The sequence below is a fragment of the Vitis riparia genome, chromosome 5, assembly GCF_004353265.1.
Source record: "Vitis riparia cultivar Riparia Gloire de Montpellier isolate 1030 chromosome 5, EGFV_Vit.rip_1.0, whole genome shotgun sequence".
Classification (NCBI taxonomy): domain Eukaryota; kingdom Viridiplantae; phylum Streptophyta; class Magnoliopsida; order Vitales; family Vitaceae; genus Vitis; species Vitis riparia.
In genome coordinates this window covers 8,023,488-8,044,246 of record NC_048435.1, presented here as the reverse complement: position 1 = coordinate 8,044,246, position 20,759 = coordinate 8,023,488, and the positions used below count along the sequence as shown (strand labels likewise).

At 32.7% G+C, this 20,759-nt stretch overlaps 1 protein-coding gene across 2 annotated transcripts; it reads right to left on the bottom strand.

The window, feature by feature from the left end:
* Positions 1 to 306: 306 nt before the first annotated feature.
* LOC117914348 (casein kinase 1-like protein 10) lies at positions 307 to 7,100 on the bottom strand. Of its 2 annotated transcripts, none has more exons than XM_034829651.1 (14): positions 6,369 to 7,100; positions 6,250 to 6,290; positions 5,362 to 5,431; positions 5,101 to 5,249; positions 4,923 to 5,018; positions 4,035 to 4,105; positions 3,134 to 3,195; positions 2,942 to 3,005; positions 2,771 to 2,855; positions 2,097 to 2,223; positions 1,866 to 1,939; positions 1,719 to 1,782; positions 1,279 to 1,412; positions 307 to 1,075 (listed from the first exon to the last, which is right to left on the bottom strand). In XM_034829651.1, the coding sequence occupies exons 1-14, from the start codon at positions 6,442 to 6,444 to the stop codon at positions 794 to 796; spliced, it is 1,395 nt and encodes a 464-aa protein (XP_034685542.1). In that variant the 5' UTR covers positions 6,445 to 7,100; the 3' UTR covers positions 307 to 793. The 2 variants fall into 2 exon arrangements, with proteins under 2 accessions (XP_034685542.1, XP_034685543.1); XM_034829652.1 differs by having other exon boundaries at positions 1,719 to 1,779.
* Between the last annotated feature and the right edge of the window lie 13,659 nt (positions 7,101 to 20,759).

Genomic DNA, 20,759 nt, shown 5'->3' with positions numbered 1-20,759 from the left:
AATTATAGCTTATAGTTGAAATTACTTAAAAAGAGAATATTATAAATACTGAATTGATATAGAGATGGTAAGAGGATAACTTTTATAATTCAGCAAAGAATATTAATCACACATAATTTCCAAGAGCAAGTAGTGCAACCTTGCCTGAGAATGAATAGGGTTGTGACCACATAAACAGAAGAGGTGAATGGTCGTTATCCATGACAAACCAAGGAGAGGCTGCAACCAACCTACTTGCCTGTTGAGGAGCAGCCCATGTGGCTGACAAAGGTGATAAGACGAAAGGTAATATAAGCAGAATTCTAGTGACGGACCAACAAAATAACCCATGTCATTAAAGAAGTAGGACCCATAGAGCCAATACCATGACCTGCATGAGACCGACAAGAAACAACGTAAAAAACATCAAGAAAAGACGACTGCGTCTCACGTAGGGGGGGCGTCGAGCGCTGTGACCCTTCAGATAAGTTTCTCATCATCATATACCAGAGGTATTTATTACAACTACTGAAGTCTCAAATATATAAACAATTCCCTGAAGTGAGATATTTTCTCTGTTTCTTGGATATAGTCTACAAGGCAATATAATGGCACGAACTCTCAAAGAGGAAGAAGGAAGAGTCTTGAGTGCTTTGACTGAGCTTCTAACTGCGCATGTGAGCCCAATAATGCATAATTCACATATACAGAGCCATGGTAAAATTATCAAGGGTGCTGAGATTCTGATAGGACACTAGCCAGGGGAATTTCCCCCTCCCAATACAATCAACTTCTTACAAGATCAATCTCTCCCTCATTTCTTCTTCCCAGAGCCAATCGTTAGGAGCTCAAAGCTCCGTAGCGGATCTTCGCGCCCACCTCTTGCTGCAGAAGCACGAGTGAAAGATGATGATTTCGATTCAAAACCAGGTTGGATCCTTTGAGTCGTAGACAGGCGGCCACTGCCTGAGACCAGACGGCTTGCACGAGTCTCAGTAGGTTCACCAGAGGAGCTTGGGCGGCTGCTTGATACAACAGCCCTCTTTGAAGTACTGCCATTTCGAGAGGAGCTCCGGGGTCTTTCAGAATCAGTTTGCTGAAAGAAACAGCCCAAGTTTAGAAAAATGGGCAAGGGTTGATGGTGTAGTTAAAACATTTGGACTTCTTTTCAGGGGAAAATGACAATTAGGGTGTCTGCTACAACTTAAAACCAGAACCAAGTACAGAAATGGAAGGGACAAAGTAATAAGAATTTAACTTCATGCACAATGTGCACATCTTATTGTTGCAGCAACTCACCACATCCTTTGAAGATGGTACATCCTCCGAACCTCTGTGCCTGGACTGGTCACCATGATAACCAGAACCTGAGTTGTTCCTTCTAGAAAATGCCTCAACTGCACCTGAGAATCTATCTCGAATCTCTTGTCCCACTAGATGAAAGAAGTATTTGAATCAGAAATAGGAAACAAACAGAAGTTTTTTCAAAATAAAATGAAAGCACTATAGACCACACCATCAGTGATGTTCAAACCATCTCAGAGAAATACCAAATTCTTCAGACACATCAACTCAATTATAGAAATGTAAATTTAAATCCATGACACAGAAAAAGAAAGCAAGTAGTTGAGAGAACACATCCATAACTTAGAATCTAAATATCTAGGTTGGCAATTAAAATTGATTAAATAGAAACCTTGACCAACACATTTCTGAACCTTTCTGTGAAAGAAACAAACCTGATGGCCGCTCCATTCTTTCTGCAGATGGTCCAGGATTTAAAGCTGGTTTTCCACTAGGCTGCTGGAAAGGGATGTGAAGAATAAGAGAAACAATTTATAAAAGAATAGTAAGTTACACAAGCCAAGCAACTAAGAAGAGCTTACCCGCACTCTAGAACTGGATCCAATTTGCGGATACTTGAGTACGGTCCAGTCAAATACATAATCAAACTGATAACCTGCACCAATTGTCATTCTCAAAACTAAGATTAAGCAATTGCAGCACTTCTATCAGTCTATAGTTAAGATCAACTTGCAGAATAAATATTTAAAATAAAAATAACAAGAAATGAAAATAATATTCAGATATTGGAATACAAATGTCTATAAGTCTACCTTCACGAATAAATAGGTCCCGGAAAAGCCTCTTCAGGTATGAATAATCTGGTTTGTCATCAAACCGCAATGATCGACAGTAATGGAAATATGATGTGAACTCTGATGGATATGATTTGCAAAGTACCTGTGAAATTAGCATTCCATGTAAATCCGGTTAATAAATATGCAAGAGAAGCTAGCAGTGGGGATATATAACTCAACAACCCAGTGACTTAGTAATCATACTTAAGACCTGTTTGGGAGAGTGTCTTAAAAGCAAAACAGAATGCTCAAAGGTAAAATGCAAATTTTAAAATTTCTTGAATAGAATTTCTCAAACTTGGGCTACACATTCCCAACATGATTCGTAGACAAAAAGTAGGGAACACAATGTGGGGAAGCAAATATTTATTTCATTAAATTCTTTAAAATGCCAAATTTTCTAATAAAAGCCCTTTCTAAAATACATTCCAAATCATAAAATCAATTTCATAGAAATAATGGTTACTTCTTCCCCTACTTGTACTGCTAAAAGTAGAAGTTAAAAGTTAATCTAAACAGGCTCTTAAAATATTCAACATATTACTTGCTCCTACTTCTGCTGCTAAAACTAGAAGTTAAAAGCTTAACCCAAACAGGCTCTTAATATATTCAACATATCATAAGTGTCCTATCGGAGCAAAGAACGGCACCTCTATGGGAGTCAGCATCTTCTTTTCACTGATCTTGTCATATTTCTGTTTTTTAGTACCGGCTTTCAAGCCCTGCCATGGAAGGCTGAGGCAGGAATATAACAAACTGAGTTAGAAATGCGAAAAAAGATTCAAAAGAATACAAAAGTGACGTCGTTAGTCATTTTCAACCTTCCCCTCAAAAAATACATTAGCACATAACCAAGAGATTCCAGATCATCTCTCCTGCTTTGTTCTGCAAGCAACATTCAATCACATCAAAAAACAATCATACTAATGCAAGGTTGCAAGAATCTGAATATATGATAGCATGAGCAAAAAGCCATGTTTTGTTACAAGTTGCAATAAGTCAACTTCACTCACCAACTCCGAGGTGTGTGTTAACACTTGCATAGCGAGCTGTTCCAGTGAGATTCTTGTTTTCTCTGAAAGAAAAAACAAAATGAATATGCATGATGTTTATCAAAGGCCAATCATTTTGCAGCTAAAACATCCTAACCATGCATTATAGCCTTCATCATCAAGGTCTAGATACTGTTGTCTAACTTTTCTTTAGCCTTTTTTTAACAGTAGATCATTTGGTTATTGCAACTGGATTATACAGACACCAAGGCCTACCTGCTTGATGGCAAGTAACCCTGAATAATGACAACCCACAAGTACACATAATAAACAAGTACTAAAAGCAAAAATCCCCATTCATCAGTAATCTAGGATCCGTTGCAACAATCACCATCCATTTAATCTGGTTTTTGTTTGTGTCAGAAGGATAATAATCACATCTCTTTGACATATCAAAACTCTTAAATAAGCATAATAGGCTCAGAATTTCAAACTTCCTTTGGAAGTAAGATAAAAAATGACTACCAAATTGAGGGTTTTCTCTAGTTCAATAAAAACAGGTGCTTGAGAACCTGGAAAAGTATGTCATACCCCTGGGATGCTTAAAATCAGCAATTATTACATGATAGAAAGGAAACGCAAAAAACGGAGGAAACATTACATTACTCTCCTCTGTTCCTTCTCCCTAAAATCATTATAACAAAAATTAAAAATAGACATGCATGCCAAGCATCTCGCCATGCATATGGATATAGATATATGGAAACTTTCACATAAGAATGCATCAGAAAACAGAGACTAGCTTGCATATAGAACAGCAATATTACAATTGGAGTTTAACAAAATGGGACACAAGGTCCTAAACAGAACAGCGAGAAATGGTTATATCACATTCCCTAGAAAACTAAGGAATGTCTCCCACCTGTAAGGTATGTGCTTGTGTGTCTGAAAATCCCGGTACTTCTTAGCAAGGCCATAATCAATGATGTAAACCTGTGAGAATGTAAACAGGCAAAAAAAGTTAATCTGCATTTATTCAGAACAATTTTTATGACAATATTGGATAATTATTTTTTGGGAGTACTATATAGTTCTAGACAGCCTTTGCATATATAGCTTGTAGTTCTGCAGAAAATTCCCAGTTGGCATGGGCCAAGGTCATTTCTCAAAGCAGCATAAAATTTATTGTCAATCAGATGAGCTCAAGAAAATTTGGGTTGATCATATGGCAAGCATGTATTGGCCTAAATATAACTAAAAACAAGAATTAGCAGACAACAGAAATACTTACATTCTCATTATGATAATAAAAATTCAATAAAAGCCCCATTATCCCACCATTCATTTCCTAAACTCACATGCAAGGTGCATTAGTCACCTAAACATCTAGAGATGAGTATATATAATTAAATAAAAATTATGCAAAATATTTGTCCAGAATTTTAGAACATGAGATATTTGCTTTGTCACTTTAAAATTAATTCTAAGGAGACAATTTAACTTCTCAGCATTGTGAATAATTTTGTGCCAGAAACCTCTCAGACCATACAAATTATTAAACTCCAAATGTGAGTATGCTAAAGAAGTTCCACTATAAACTTTAGCAGTTTATCTCATTAATTCTTACCCATATATGTCAAACATAAAAGTGACATGAGATTTCTGGCACTTTTTATATTCAAAAAGATTTTATTGCCAGTGAACATCAAACAGAGAATCTTACAACCAACTGAAAGTGGTCAAAACACTTCTATGTATGGAAAATGCAGACATTATGCAAGCAATCAAAGTATTCAATAAAAGAGTGTACCTGATTTGCTTTTCGTCCTAAACCCATTAAAAAGTTATCAGGCTTTATATCACGGTGAAGAAAACCCCTTGAGTGCATATATTCAACTCTATTAATCTACATAAAACAGAGGAAAAAGTGTAAGTATAGAAGCTACACAAACAAAACACAACTATGTTGGAAATATCAGCTTGCTTACTAGTTGATCTGCGAGCATTAAAACTGTTTTCAATGAAAATTTCCGATTGCAGTAGTTGAACAAGTCCTCAAGGCTTGGTCCAAGAAGGTCAATGACCATGGCATTGTATTCACCCTCAACTCCAAACCATTTGAGATGGGGAACGCCAGCTTCATCCAAAAAGAAATAAAATAAATACATATGTATAAAATAGACAAATAGAATTGACTTTGACTCAACAAAATAACCAGACATGTATGAATAGAAAAAATAGGAACTTACTTCCTCCTTGAAGAAGCATATACAATTTGGACTCATAGTGAAGTTGAGGGTGCTTTGTCTTTACAGGTTCCTACAGAAAAGAGAGAGTGTTAAGTTAGTAAAGTGGAATGAAAAGAAAATAACCATGGAGAATTATTAGTGTCCAAGGGCATTTACAACCTTTATGACAAACAAGCAAAACTATGATCAAAATCAAACTGAACAAAAGCTTAGCCTGATACTGTTCTTAGGAGGAAACTTATACTATAAACTGCAAGTAAAAACTAGTGTGAGTTCAACTCACAAGCAATTTACAAGTGAAGGACTGCTTCTTTTGTGCTGTACCCAACATTGTTCATTGGATAAAGCTCAAATCTTATTAAACTTGAAACTTCTATAAACACCAAAAGTAGGAGTAGCATGCAATTAAAATGGGTATCATCTAAAAATATCTATATTGCAGAGATGATATCAAAACAGACCAACTAACTTAACAATACCCTCTTTAAGAATGCACATTTGAAAAAAAACGATAGTTAATATGTTTAACTCAAAGGTTCAAACCATCCATGTCCATAGGCTAGTCATCTCTTCATGGGTCCTCTAGACTACCATGTTTTATCTGCTCTTTTAAACCGCTCACAAACAAATTATTTTGCAAGGCTTATTCTATTCCAAAAGAAGATCATTCCTTTCTTCTGATATTGCTACGAGCTAAAATGAATAAAATTAAACTCAACAAAACCTTATCTCAACCATCTAGAAACAATTAAAGAACTTGCTTCCAGCCAACAATTCTCTTGGATATAACATCAAACAGGAGTTGTAAACAACATTACACTTGATCGTTCAATCTCAATACCATCAAATAAAATAAGGAAATCTTCAGCATATAAAGAATTCACGTACCAGCTTAACAGCCACTTCTTCTCCAGTTTGTACATTAATCCCTGAAACAAGTCAAATCACCATTAACACAAACAATTCCCAGACCAACAAAGCTACATTTGATGGAAAAGAATCCCCACCTAAGTAAAGCTCTCCGAACGATCCACTCCCGATCTTGCGGCCGAGCTTAAACTTCCCACCAATCACATGATCCATGATGCTAAATCCCAATTAAAATCAAAGCCCCAAAAACAAAACAATCTCGACCCTTTCCCTCTTAACCCAAAAGACCATTCACCATTACAAATCACAAACAAACCTTTCCCCTCGATACAATTTCGATGCCCTTCTCGCAGACCGATCAAATCTCCCAACAACTCTCAGATCCATCAATTCCCAACACACACAGTGGCACAATAACCTTCTTAATCGCCCACAAATCAACAAATCTGCACATATAGTTTCACACCAACACAATAATAATCAAAACCTAACATCGATTCCGCATCGTCGGTGAAGAGAAACCCTAAATCCCCGCCGCCTACAGGAAGCGGATCGAAACCCTAGGTTTAGGATCAGCGGACCCACATTTTCTTAGCAAAGAATCTGCGGGGAAAAGAATGGGTTTTATACAAAGATTACAGGGAATGCAAAATTTGTGGGAAAATAGAAAAGTGGGAAAAGAATCTAAAAAGAAAAAAAAAACAAAGATTTTGGATTCGAAAATTGAAGCTTTGGATCTGTATGGAGAGAGAAAGACAGAGGGTTTCTGGAGATTCTGAGGAAAAGAATTTTGAGATGAGATGAGGAAGAGATGAGGAGGAAAGCAAGGAAAAGAGATGGAAAATGGAATGATAATAAAGAAGGAAAGTGGAAAAAGCCTGGCTGCTGATATTGTTGGGTTTTCATATTCTTTATTTCATTTATTTATTTATTTATTTAATAATTTCGTAAAAGAAGAGGAAATGTAAGAGAAGGATCTACCCTCTCCTTTTTGTAACACATTCTTTTTATTTTTTATTCTCAACAAAAATTGTAATGAGGTTTAAAAAAATAGTCTAATTTCTAAAAACCAAAATTAATTAGAATGAAATATTCATTAGAATAGAAAAGAAGTAAAGAAAGAGAAGTAATGATGGAGGAAAGGACCGGTGAGGAGCTAAATTGTCTCACCTTCCTGCTTTTGGGCGAAGACAAGGTGGAGCAAACAAATCAGTACTATCCATCTCTCCCATCTCTCCCTCTTTATAAAAATTATTATTAATGTTAACCTATAGAGAAGGGTATTTAATATTTGGGCAATTTTGTTGGCATTTGTATTGCTTGCATACCAAAAAAATATGTAGTGTTGTTTTCAATGGTTTTATAGATGGTGAAATAGTTGGTAACCGATATGTTGTACAAATTTTTAAGTGGGGATGAGTTGTGTGGTCCAAATTTTGACCCTTTTTATAATTCATATATTAGGCCATGGACCCTCCTCCTCTCTCTCCCTACCTTTTCCATCTGCATTATTATTATATCTTGTCTGCATTCTAGGCCTCTCTATCTCTTCATTTACATCATTTTTTTCCAACCCTAAATATGTCCATTTGCATGATTAGTAAATTTAATGGTTGGATGATTAATTTTGTGTGTTGTATTAAAAATGGGTAAATTGCTACAAATGTTGTGAAAAATATGAATAGAAGAAGCATTGGCTTTTCATATGATATGTGAGTGGGGGATCTCTTTCTTTATATGTTCAACATTTTTTATATAGCCATTGAAATTATAAGATGAATTTTGTCCTGTTTGTATTGAGAAGTTGGGGTGGCTTGCTCTAATGTGTATGGCATCTAGCGTAAGTCTAGAGTGCAAGCCTAACTGTTGGTTGAATTGGGCTAGGCCCGGGTTAAAGCAAGTTGCACCGTAAGCCCAAAGGCAGGAGAATCGTCATTTATAAGGTTCTCCCTTGAATGAGCTAGGCCATTAGGACCACCTAAAGTTGGTGAGAAGTGTTAACAAATATAGAACACGCATTCTTATATAGTTTGTTGGTTAGAATACTTTAAATATAGAGCCAGTGATGATTATTAATTAAACCATTTTCTATAATTCTATTGACTCATTTAGTAGCTTTTTACTAATCCAATCATAGGATTATGCCACCACAATTTTTTTGATGTATAGATGATGACAAAAAACATCTACTATGGGAGTTTGAGTAAATTGGGTGGATTCTCTTAATTAGTCATTTTTCTTTTAAAGCAACTTTTATGAATTCTACATTCTAGTGTTTGTTTGAGTAGAAGGGTTGAACTAATTGAGAAAAATTAAGAAAAATATATTATCTTTCATCATTTTTATTTAATTAATACTACTATTATTACTACTACATTGTTAGTGTGGTGTGTGAAGAGGCATGTGCGCCCTCTCCTTTAAAGATAATATTGACTAATTGAAGTGAGGTAGCTGGTTAGGCCAATAAGAGGAGACAAATGATAAGAGAGAACATAATTGGGAGAATCATGTTGTCCCCTTTTATATGCAACTTACATGGAGTGTTAAAGGTTAAGATTAGGTTTGTTAGAAGTTATGACCATACCAATGGTTGAATAGTACATGCCATCACACCTTGTTAATGCCCAATCAAGAAATGACTATTGGTCACTTGATTTTGAGGTAAGGTCTTATTCACATTGTAAGCATGAGACAGGCATCCAATCACATTAAATACGCAAATTGTCTTGTCACTTATGGGATCTAAAAGAGACAACATTGTGAGCAGAGACAACATTGTGGGCACCCCCTACCTGCTCATCCTAAAGCATCCTCTCTTGGGCTTACATGTACCCTTATGGTGATAGGCTTGCCAACCTTCTATATCCTTATAGTTCCTATTACACCCCAAGATTTAAGACTATGGTCTAGTATAATGTCCAAGGTTCACCTAAGTATTTTAGAACTTAAAGTGTGAATTAAGGAAAAAGTTAAGAGTTTGGGCTCAAATTTTTTTACTTTCATGCCTTTGGAACATAGTTGTTTAGATTAAAAAACTTCGAGTCTGCTCTATATATTGACTTAGTTGTGTTGAAATTTCACTATGTATGAGAAATAGGCTATTTGTAAAACTTTCTCAATTTAAGATAAAAAGTGATGGATTTTGTTGTTTCTATGTTGGTAGAACTAAAAATAATCTTTTGGAAATTTCATTTTTTTTTGTAAATTCTACTCATGCAAGCCATTTCCATAATTTTTTTTTTTCATAAAAGTTGTCATTTAAATAATTTTCATAACTAGACTAGAAAATCAAATTTTGATTGAATTAAATTTGGTTTTTGAAAATATTTTTATTTAATTCAAATAGGGGTACTCCATTATTTACGTTATAAATTAAAGTAAATGGAAATATAAATAACAAAGTAAGGACATTTATTTCAATGTTCACAATGTAGGGGCACATAAAGGTTGTCTCAAAGTCGTGTGGGTTATCTATGCAAGTGTGTGAAATTTTGGAAGAATGACAACTTCGTATAGGCTTGCATTGGTACGTTGCTCAAAGTTCCTTCCACAAGGTCAAATTGCTTAGCGCTTAGTTTGCATAATGTAAAATGCTTGAGAAACTATGTGGACTCAACTTGTTCATAGGTTTGTGTACACAAACTTAACTTTCTTAAAGGTTTGCATATGTGGACTCAACTTGCTCAAAGGTTTGCATACAAGGATCTAAGTAGCTCAAAGGTTTGTGTACACAACTCTAAGTAAACTTTTAGGCAAGTTTGCATTTTCTGCTATTTTTCATTTTCAACCATTTTAAACTTGTTTTTTCATCCTTGTAACACCTAAAATCTAGATTTAAATATTCATTCAATAATTTTAACTATGATAAGTTCTATTAACATCCAAAAACTTGATTTACATAAATCAAAACCAAATTTACAACACAAAAAGAAGAATCGCCATCTCATATTCTATTACACAATAGTATAGTACATTACCAAAATTACAATTCTCATTTTTTTTTCCATATATGACAATAGGTAGCATGAAACACTCAAATAGGGAAACCACCCTAAACACAACCAACAAGATGTTTGTAAGTTTCACATGATACTTCAACTATTTTTCTCCTCTTGAATTCCTTCAACTATGTCTAAAAAATCATTTTTAAAAAGATGAGCAATAACTTAGTGGTGTAGAGTTATTTTACAAAAATTGAAATATATAAAATACCAGTTTAATGATTTTCAAACAAGAATTTATTTAGAGGCAAGTGAACTTTTGAAGGCATGCATTTATTTTCACTACTATCAATTTTCAACCTATCAAATACTTTCTAGAAGACTTTCATATACCTTTCTTGGTATCTTGTTAGTTGTTTGTAGAATTTCAAATAGTAATTTATCTACTTATTAAGCAAGTTGATTATTCTTTAGCATTTAGTTTTTTACTTTGATTTCCCTTTTCAATTGCAACTCTATGTTTAGAGAGAAGTACAAAATTCCAGTGTTTTTTTTTTTTTTTAGTTTCTCTCTCACATTTAAGACTAATTATTAAAGACAATAATTTCAAGCTAGCAATTGAATCATCTTTAATTGTTGTCGTGTGTCATTTAGTCCTACTAAGTGTCTTAAAACAACTCTCTCCTCACACTTGCCTTAGCCCCTTTTTGGATAAATCTTGATAATACAAATGACTTCCAAAACATCCACTAAAATGTAGAAAGGTTGGCTAAAATTTTCAATCACACAACCATGCTAGTTGTTGACTAAGCTACCAACTTCTCTACTACTAAAACAAGTAGTTTGTCTTTAAAAAAAAAAAGAAAAAAAAAAAAGAGAAATCTCACTACATTAATCTACTATTAAAGTATTAATTTACATCAAAAGACTAAAAAAACAAAAAACTAATATTAGGTTTATAATAACTTCAAGACATTGTAGTTACTCCCTCATTAGAAGAAAAAATTGAAAGTTAACATGGTGATGGGCATGTTTCCTAAGAGATTTGCTAGGTGTAATGCAATGATTACATCCCTTTCGATTTCCAATGCCATTTTTCTTCACATATATAAGGTGTTTTCCCACTGATATTCTTTTTCTTTTTGTATTCTCTATTTCTTACTCTCCATTTCTTTTCACCCATGTATCGTTACTTCTTGAGTAGTTTTTCCTATTCGCTACACTTTCCCCCCAACTTCAAGGTATCATCCATGGCTTTTGGGTTGTTGCTTCCAAATCCCACCTTTTGTAAAGGTTATGAGCTTGTATTGTAAAAACTTGTTGTGACCTTTGCATGCAGAGGAAGGATATATCTTGTAGAGTATTTAAAGGTTGATTCTTGCTTGTCTCTTCCTTCCCTTTTAAAACATTTCTTCAATTTTACGAAAGTTTCATTACATTGCATTAACCCTAATACCTTCGATGATTTCATAGCAGTTATTATGATGAATATGACACTTAAGTACCGTGGGGACTATGGGAGCTTATGTTCATTTACTAGGTCAAAAGATATAGTTCTAACACTTGGTACATCTCCATTAAATAGGAATCAAGTTTGATTTCTAATATTCTCAACTCCTAGAAGAAATTGGAGAAACAAGGATTCCTTCTAATCATGGGAAAATGTGAGAGGTCACATAGCCTTGATAAAGGCCCTTCTTTTTCCCTTGGATATTTAGTCTTCATTTTACTCATTTGGATTTTGACTTGTCTTTCATGTTTTATAAAGTACAAAGGATAACTTGTGACTAGTATCTAGCACAACTATTTCAAGAGATTAGGTAGGTCATTAATTTTGATGTGTTCTTCAAACATTTAGCTTTTAACTCTCGTCTCACCAACTAGATAGGCTATAAGCCATTTGTATGGAACATATCCTAGTTGGCTTAGTTTATGGTGTCACCATGTCAAATTTTAGGCCCTTATCTCAAGTTCCTACTCTTGTCCTTAGTTTTAAGGAATTTGTGCTACTTTTCCATAGTAGCATGCCTCTAAAGGAAATGGAAACACTAATCCTTATTCTCCTTAAACCACTCGGGATCTAAGGGCTTGTTTGGTTTCTATTTTCAAGAATTATTTTCTGTTCTTGAAAACAAAAAACACAAAAAACTTGTTTGGGGAAAGGGGTGTGTTTTTGTTTTTTATGTTTCCTGTGTCATCAAAAACCATTTTTTTTAGAACAATAAAAATATGTTTTCATTGTTTTTTCATTGTTCAAAGAATAGATTGTCTTTCGTGTTTTCTCCTCTATTCTTTTTGTGTTTTCTTAGCTATTTTTTTGTATTTTCATAAAGGTGAGTTCCACCCAACCACCACACCCCCACCCGCAAACTCTTTCTTCTTCCTTAAATTATTGAAATTAATATACTTACACATGGTGACAAACTCATCCTTTGTTTAAGAAAATTATAACTAGTGTAAACATTTCAAAATGGAATAATTTTTTTTTCAATTTAAATGAATTGTGCATATGAAAATTATTTAAATATTTATAATATCAAGTTAATGGAATAAAACACTTTATTAATTAAAAAAAACTTTCAAACATGTTTTTTATTTTACTTATTCTAAAAAACTTTTTTATTAACTCAACTAAACATGTTTTTTTTAGAACAAAAACTATTTTCCAGAATTCAATTCCCAAATGCAATTTTTTTTTTTTTTCTGAAAACACAAAAAACTGTTCTCAAAAACTGTTTTCCAAAACAGTTTTAAAAAACAACAATCAAACAGGCCCTAAGTCTCATACTCTAAGAAAGTGGTTAACTTAATACCTCATCCTTTAGCGATATTTCTATTGGGATTAAGCCTCTAAACACAATACATGATGTAACAAATTCAAACTTAATTGTCTTCTTGTTATCCCTTTTATGCATTGACATTGATTTGAGCATTTAGTTCATATATTTTACATTGTGCATGACATGGGTGCATTAGGAGTTACATGGAGGATAAAAGTTATGAGTTCTTTGTAAATAGATAAGTTATTCACAGTTAGTTTATGGATTGATTTGGACAATCCATTAGAGACTATAGTATACCACCTCCTAATTGGAATGATGACTTGTCTTGGTCATCGGGATGAGTTTTCCATGGTAAATGCATTAGTGTATGTCATGCACAGTAGACATGACCTATAGTGAATCATGATGTAAGGCTATTAATTGTTATAATCTACTAAGTTATTACATTGCATGGACTCTCAACCTTAAGAGGATATTGAATCTATGTCAAAATCAATAAAGTGTTTTGACCTATGGATGAGATCTTAAAATGGTTATATATTTCTATGAATTGGGTCATTATTAATGGAAGTTGTTGATAACAGGTATTCTCAATGATATCTCATTGGTTTAGGACTATATGTCCCCTTAGGTGATACAAAGGACATGTGATCATGAAACATGTGGTCGTAGTAATTCCTTTAATGGAATTTGACATATGCTCCTTGAAGTTGGAGTATGTCAATTGATGACATAATAAGTAGATTTTTAACTCAATGATTTGAGAGGTAATCTTGATAGGCGATAGCACTGCTTTATTATATTATAAACACCAATTCATGGAGGGTTTGCATGCAATGGATAGTAGGTTACAAACCTGAGTTTTGTCTCATTATTATCTATATAAGATACTGAAGTGCAGTTAATTCTCTATAATGGGATGTTGAATTAACTTCAAAATTATATTCTAAGGGAGCCAATACTCCTATGGGTCCCAATGGTCCCCTATCTAAGTTCATATACCATGTTGGCATGGTGTATGAGGGTTGGATTAACTCTTGGTTCACTCTTGTGCATAAAGGCATTTTAGTAATTATGCAAGGTTGCACATGGGATAGTGAATAAGGTCTTTGGATTGAGAAAATTGATCAATTAGATGGCCTATGTAGTTAATTAATCAATTAGGACCCATTTTAGGTTAGAGTAAGTGACCCAAACCCATGTGGGCTTAAGTTATTTAAACTCGGTACAAGAACCCCATAAATACCCCTTCATGGGGTTAAGGTTTCCTAATGGCCTTTTGACTTTTGTCTTCCAGATCCAAAGAGAAAATGAGAGTCTAGACATCCACATTTCCAAAGTTCATTCTTTAGAGTGTCATGGACATGGTTCTAGTTGCCGGGCAAAAGACTTTGGGCATAGGACCTCTAGAGCATTCATGCACATTCTTCATCAGATGGATTTCAATCTAGGAACATCAAGATCGTAGGTATGAGTTTTAATCTCTATATTTTTATTATTCCATATTTTTTAAAACCATTTATTTCCATTGTGTTAGATTTAGAGATCCTTAGGGATAGATGCATGCACCCTACAAGATCCAAGGCATGGGAATTGAGTAATCCAAGTTTCCTAGATAACACTTTCTTGCTTATTGAGAGTATTCGACTAGCATGTTTCAACTACTACCTCTTATGCCTTTCCCTCACTCCTCTACCTCAACCCACTCTTCCTTGGAAAAGAAAAAAAAATCCTCATGATTGATATTGAGGCCATGAAGGATCTCATATATATAGTAGAAGATTACTTCATTCTCATGTTAGAAGGTGGAAAGTCAATTCCTTCTCAGTTTAAACCTTTCTAAATAAGGGCAAATCATGCTTAAATCAAGTCTCTCTTGTTCCCTTGAGAAGAAGGTTGCCCCTTATTGATAACTCCTCATTATAAAAGGAAGAGTTATTATAGCATTATCCTTGATCATCAAGGATTGCCCAAGAAATGGATTTTTTTTATTCTTTGAAAAATGAATCCAAACGCTTGATCCCTAAAGGGATAGATGCATCTATAGATCTTAGGTGTAATGAAAACTAAATAAGTCTTTTAAAATTTATTTTAAGGTGATTAAAAGTAGAATTCATACATCAAATTTAGTTGTTCCCAAATCATTTTTCCAGTTGATTAAAAAAGACGTCGAAAACCTAGGGATCTTTCATTCGATAGCTTTCTCTTAAATCTTGGTAATGGAGATTGGTAGACTTTGTTCTAGAAGGATAAAGGCTAGGGTTTGCTCTCTTTAGAAGATAATAATGAATCATGATAGTCTATCCATAAACCTAAGAGGATTTATATATGAGTTCATCTTAGGCTTGGGTCACTTAATCTACTTCATTGATTCCTAATGAATTTATTAGCATGATTAAACTCCAATTAATTAATTAATTAACCAAATCTAAAAAAACCATTCATAAGTTGTGCAATCCTATATTTTTACCAAAATGCCTTTATGCACACATATGAGTGAAAACCTAAATTTCCCTCAAAATAACATGTCATTAAAGAGTGTCAGTTTGAGTAAGGACTATTGGGACCTATAAGAAAATATCTCCCTTATAATTCGATTATGAAGTTGACTCAACATTCCACCACATCAAGTCAACTATACTCTAGTATCATATGATATTAAATCAAGATGTAAATTAATAATTTAATCAATTTCTCGAGTCTATTACCTACTAAACATTACATGTAAGCTTGTCATAAATAGGTGTTCATAATTTAATGAGGTAAAAATTATCAACCTCTTAATATTACCTCTATCATCCTTGAGTCCTCTTATTATGTGATTGACTGATATACTCAAGCTCATAATGGGAAAACATAGTACTAATAGCAAAGGCAATATTTAAACAAAAACAAAATGAAATCTACTAAGAGTAAACAACTCATTTAACTAAGCAATTAACTACTCCTAAAAACTAATACATATGTTGAACTAAGAACTAATACTAGCAATTGGATTCTTAGCAACGATGGCAAATTTCTTCACTAATCCTCTATGATATATAAAATATTGAAGCTTTAATGCAGTAGCCAAGAAAAACTAATAGATTTATTATAGCTTATAGTATCTTGATATTATCCTCAAGGAATCAAAATAAATGGTGGATTGTGCCTATGACAAATTAACTTGTTGTTGCTTTTATTTAAGAAACTAAGCTAAGAATTACTCATTAAAAGTATGATTTTCATATGGAAAACACAAACTTGATTTAAGAAAGACAATACATAAAAGCCTTATAAGTTTTTACAAATTAAATTTTGATCCAAAGTAGATAAATAACATTTCAATATCTAATTAAGAATTATAGTCTTTCCAAGATTGAGTCATCTCTACAGAGCATTAAATCTAGAACTTTGATTTTCAAACTCTGAATCCCAATTCTTAATAGTTATTCAATAATGAATGGATCATTGGTTTCTTATCTTAACACCCTTTATTCATCTAATAGTTTCTCCTCAATTAGCAATCATAGAGGATCACACCAGGTTAGCCATTGATCATATCCTCTTATGGATCGATAGACCCCTAGCATGCATCTACTACATCTTTAATAAGGATAAACTAACAAAAAAATTAATTCCTAAAAAAGCTTAAAACTTGAAACCATTAACCATGAAAAAATATACCTTTTTGCTACCCCATTTCTAGATTATTCATCTTCAATACTACATCTCAAGAAAGAAAGAACTTATCAAATCATGGCTAAAAGTACCAATAGAATAATCGTTGGTTGAAAGAACCAACCTAATAATCATTATTGGCATTCAAGGAACAACAAAAATTTAGGAAATTCATCGAAAATATATTAAAAGAAAATAAAAAATAACCTTATGTCTAATGATATAATCATCTTTGTCTATTTCTCCATGCATGTCCTTCCCAAGAACACTAATGAAAGTACTTGTATAATTGTCTAACCTTAACCTTAACTAAAGCAATTCTAAAATGACTCAAAAATGATCAAAAGTTGAAAATGAACAATCCTCAAAAAAAAAAAAAAAAAGGTTGAATTAATCATATGTCATAAGATTATGGGGTAATGGGAATTGAAGCCTTATAGTAAAAAATTGTATCAAAATGTCGATATCACATTGTACACTAAGGATCAATGCTATCATAAAAAATCTTTTGTTGAAATGAAACTGTGGTATTGATTTGATGATTGAAATTTTCTCTTTTACAATTTGTTAGCTTCAAATTTAGAGTTTCAATAAATTTAGGTTGGGACAAGTCCCATTCAACTTTAATTCTCCCTAAATCAACTTTTCCATGGAATTATACTCAAAAAGCACTTTTTCAAGTCTTTGTCAAAATCTAGATTTGGTATCTAAGTGGTGTTGAAATGGTTTAATAAAGACATCCTCAAATCTGAATCTTCTTAAATTTAAATAATACATGTCCCTGCTATTGAATTTAGTACTAAAATTTTAATACCAAGCTTTGTTGGTATCGACTTCTATTTTAGAACATATTAATATAAGGGACGATGTTTGAGTCTATTTAGTTCCTTCATCAAATTTTCAATATTGAAATGATTCTAATACTAGGTGTTATTAACAAATTTGGCATTGTTCATTATTTTGTTTTTGTATCAAAGTTTTGCACTAATATTATGATAAAAGGCTCCTTTGTTAAGGTTCCATCCATTATACTGACCAATTTTGATTTGAGTTTCTTGGTATCAAAATAATGTAAAGAATCTATTGGAATATCTAGATTACTCCATTCCAAGTCCTAGATCATAGGGGTGCATGTAAGACTATCCTAGGGATATCTAGATTTATGTAACAGAAATATTCAAAATCATGAACCTTAGATCTAAGTGCATAGAAAACAAAAACTATGATTTGGATGTTTCCAGATCAATTCCATTCAGAGAAGAGGGTAGTGCGGATCTCGAATATTTTACAATATTTTGCCCAATGGCTCTCTCTTAGACCTTAGCATATGAGAATGGTGGAATACTCTATGTAGGGATCGAGGCTAGGGTTCTTATTTTTTTTATATATAAAAAAAAAGAACTGAAAAAATATGTAAAACTACCAACCCTAAATCCTTAAGGAGGTTTATATAGACTTGCATGTGGACTTAAGTGACTTAAGCCTAACTTGAGCTTGAGTCACTTAATCTAGCCCATTGGATCTTAATTAATTAATTAACCATATTGGACTTTATTTAGTTAATTAGTCCAATCTAGAAACATCATTTATAAGTTTTTGTGCAACCTTGCATATTTACCAAAACACCCTTATATACACACATGGGTAAAAACCTAACTATCCTTTAAATAATGTGTCCCTAAAGAATATGAACTCAAGCAAGGACCAATAGGACCCATAAGTAAGTGTTGGCTTTCTCATAATCCATGGTGAGGACCTTTTTCATGGGATCTAAGCATAAGAGAAGTGTGATCTTCTCTTCCTTGATGAAGGTGGTGAGGACCTTTTCTTTTATGAAAAGTGAAAGAACAACTCTTGCTAACCTTAAACCCTAAGAGGGTTTATATATATAGCTACTAATTGGACTTAAGTGATTAGGATCTGCTTAGGTTACTTAATCTAGGCCTAATAGGTTCTATTTAATTAAATAGCTCATTAGCCTCCAATTAATTAAATAGCCTAAGTAGAAACTATAAACCATTTAATTATAAACATTTATGTAACTTGTGCTTATGCAAAAGCACCAATGTGCATGCTTATGCACCATTATACACACTTCTAATTAAAAAGAAATTTCCCTCAAACCATGCACCACCAAATATGTGAACTTGAGCTATAACCACTAGAACCATTAGGAAAATATCGATTCTTCATAATCAAAATTTGAAGTTGACTCAACACTCTACAAAAAGAATCAATTGCACTTCAACATCATATAACATTAAATCAATCAATAAATTAATAAATTGTTAATTAATTTTTGGGTCAACGACCCACTATTCATTGTATGTAGTTTTCCCATAAATTAATGTCTATAATCCAATGAAGTACTAGTTATCAACTTCTCAAGATTATCTCTTTAATCTTTGACTCTCAATCTATATATATCACGATCAATCAACATATTTTTTTCAATGAACAACATATGTTAAATTCCACTTAAGAAATTACTATAACTATAAATTTTCTACTCATGAATTATTAAGATTACCCAAGACGACATACTTTCTCAAACCCATGAGATATTATGGTTTCTCTATCAAGAATATTTATTGTCATCTACCCAAAACACCAATCACCTCATTCATAAGAGATATATAATTGCTCTAGGATCTTAATCATAAATTAAAATCATTAATGACCTCAACACTGACATAAAATTCTCTCGAAATTGAGAACACGTGCAATATAGTAGTTTGGAGCAGTCATGACAACCGATAATCATTTTATCATGACTTTTTATATGTCTTATTTAATGTATGACCTTACTCATTAGTATACCTACCATGAGATATACATCCTGATGAATAAGACAAATTATCCCACCAATTAGGAGGAACATTACAACTTCTAATATGACTTGAATATACTTATTAACTAGTAAGAAACTTATCACTTGAATCTTTCGTACAACTCTTGATATACTCAATTCATGTACAATATAAGTGATTAAGTTTAAATATTCAAATATACTATAATGATGCAAATATGATTAAAAAAAAATTATTTCAATACAATGAAATCAAATATTACATTATGTCACTACTTTTAAAGGCTCTATCTTAACAAATGAAGCTTTTGACATGATATTAGCTCATATTGCTCTATTTTCCATCATTTTGTCGATTTTCCTTCCAAACAGCTTTAGATTTCTAAATCTCCTTGAGAACATTTTCTTATACTCTTTTCTTGTTACATTTTTACTAAATTCACAAATTAGCACAAGAAGTTTAGACTTAGTATTAGGATAGAGCCCGTGAAAACATGACATGATATAACGATATGAGTTTTCACTTTCATTTCACTATCCCACTTATGCATTCTAATTGATTTGATCATATCGGTTTACATCACTAGCATTGTACATGACTTAGATGTATTAGAAATTGCACAGAAAATAGAAGTCATGAGTCTTTGCAAGTTGATGAGTTGTTCATAACTAGTTCATAGACTTAGTAAATTCATATAAAGCTATAGTGCACTACCTCCTGATTGGATAAATGACTTGTCATGGTCATGTGGATGAGTTTCCCATAGTGAGTGCACTAGTGTGTATGGCTACACATTGGACAAAACCTACATTGAATCATGACATTAGCTATCAAGTAACCAATATTTCACCAAGATACTATACTGCATCAATTCTTAACCTTGAGAGAACATTGAACTAGTGTTGAAGTCTTCAATAACTTTAACTTATGAATGAGATTGTAAGGTGGTCATATATTCTGTATGGATTGAGTTATTTTTTTATTAAGTCATATAATAATCGGAATTCTCAAAATAAGCACCATGATATCTTATGGGTTTGAGATAGTATGGGCTTGTTTGGTTGCTGTTTTTGAAAATTGTTCTGGAAAACAGTTTTTGAAAATAATTTTTAAGAACAGTTTTTGGTGTTTTTAGAAAAAAAAAAAAAAATTGTGCTTGGGAACTGAATTTTGGAAAATAGTTTTTGTTCTAAAAAAAAAAAAAACATGTTTGGTTGAGTTAATAAAAAAGTTTTTTAGAACAAGTAAAACAAAACACATGTTTGAAATATGTTTTTTTTTCTTTTCCAATTAATAAAATGTTTTTTTCAAGTAACTTTATATTATAAATTTAT

What these genes read in the sequence shown, in the direction of transcription:
- LOC117914348 (XM_034829651.1), bottom strand. Translation starts at nt 6,444, where the DNA reads ATGGATCATGTGATTGGTGGGAAGTTTAAGCTCGGCCGCAAGATCGGG. An exon ending in AAGAAGTGGCTGTTAAGCTG is followed by an intron (nt 5,432 to 6,249) that starts GTACGTGAATTC and finishes TCTTTTCTGTAG; the next exon opens with GAACCTGTAAAGACAAAGCA. An exon ending in TATGCTTCTTCAAGGAGGAA is followed by an intron (nt 5,250 to 5,361) that starts GTAAGTTCCTAT and finishes TTTTGGATGAAG; the next exon opens with CTGGCGTTCCCCATCTCAAA.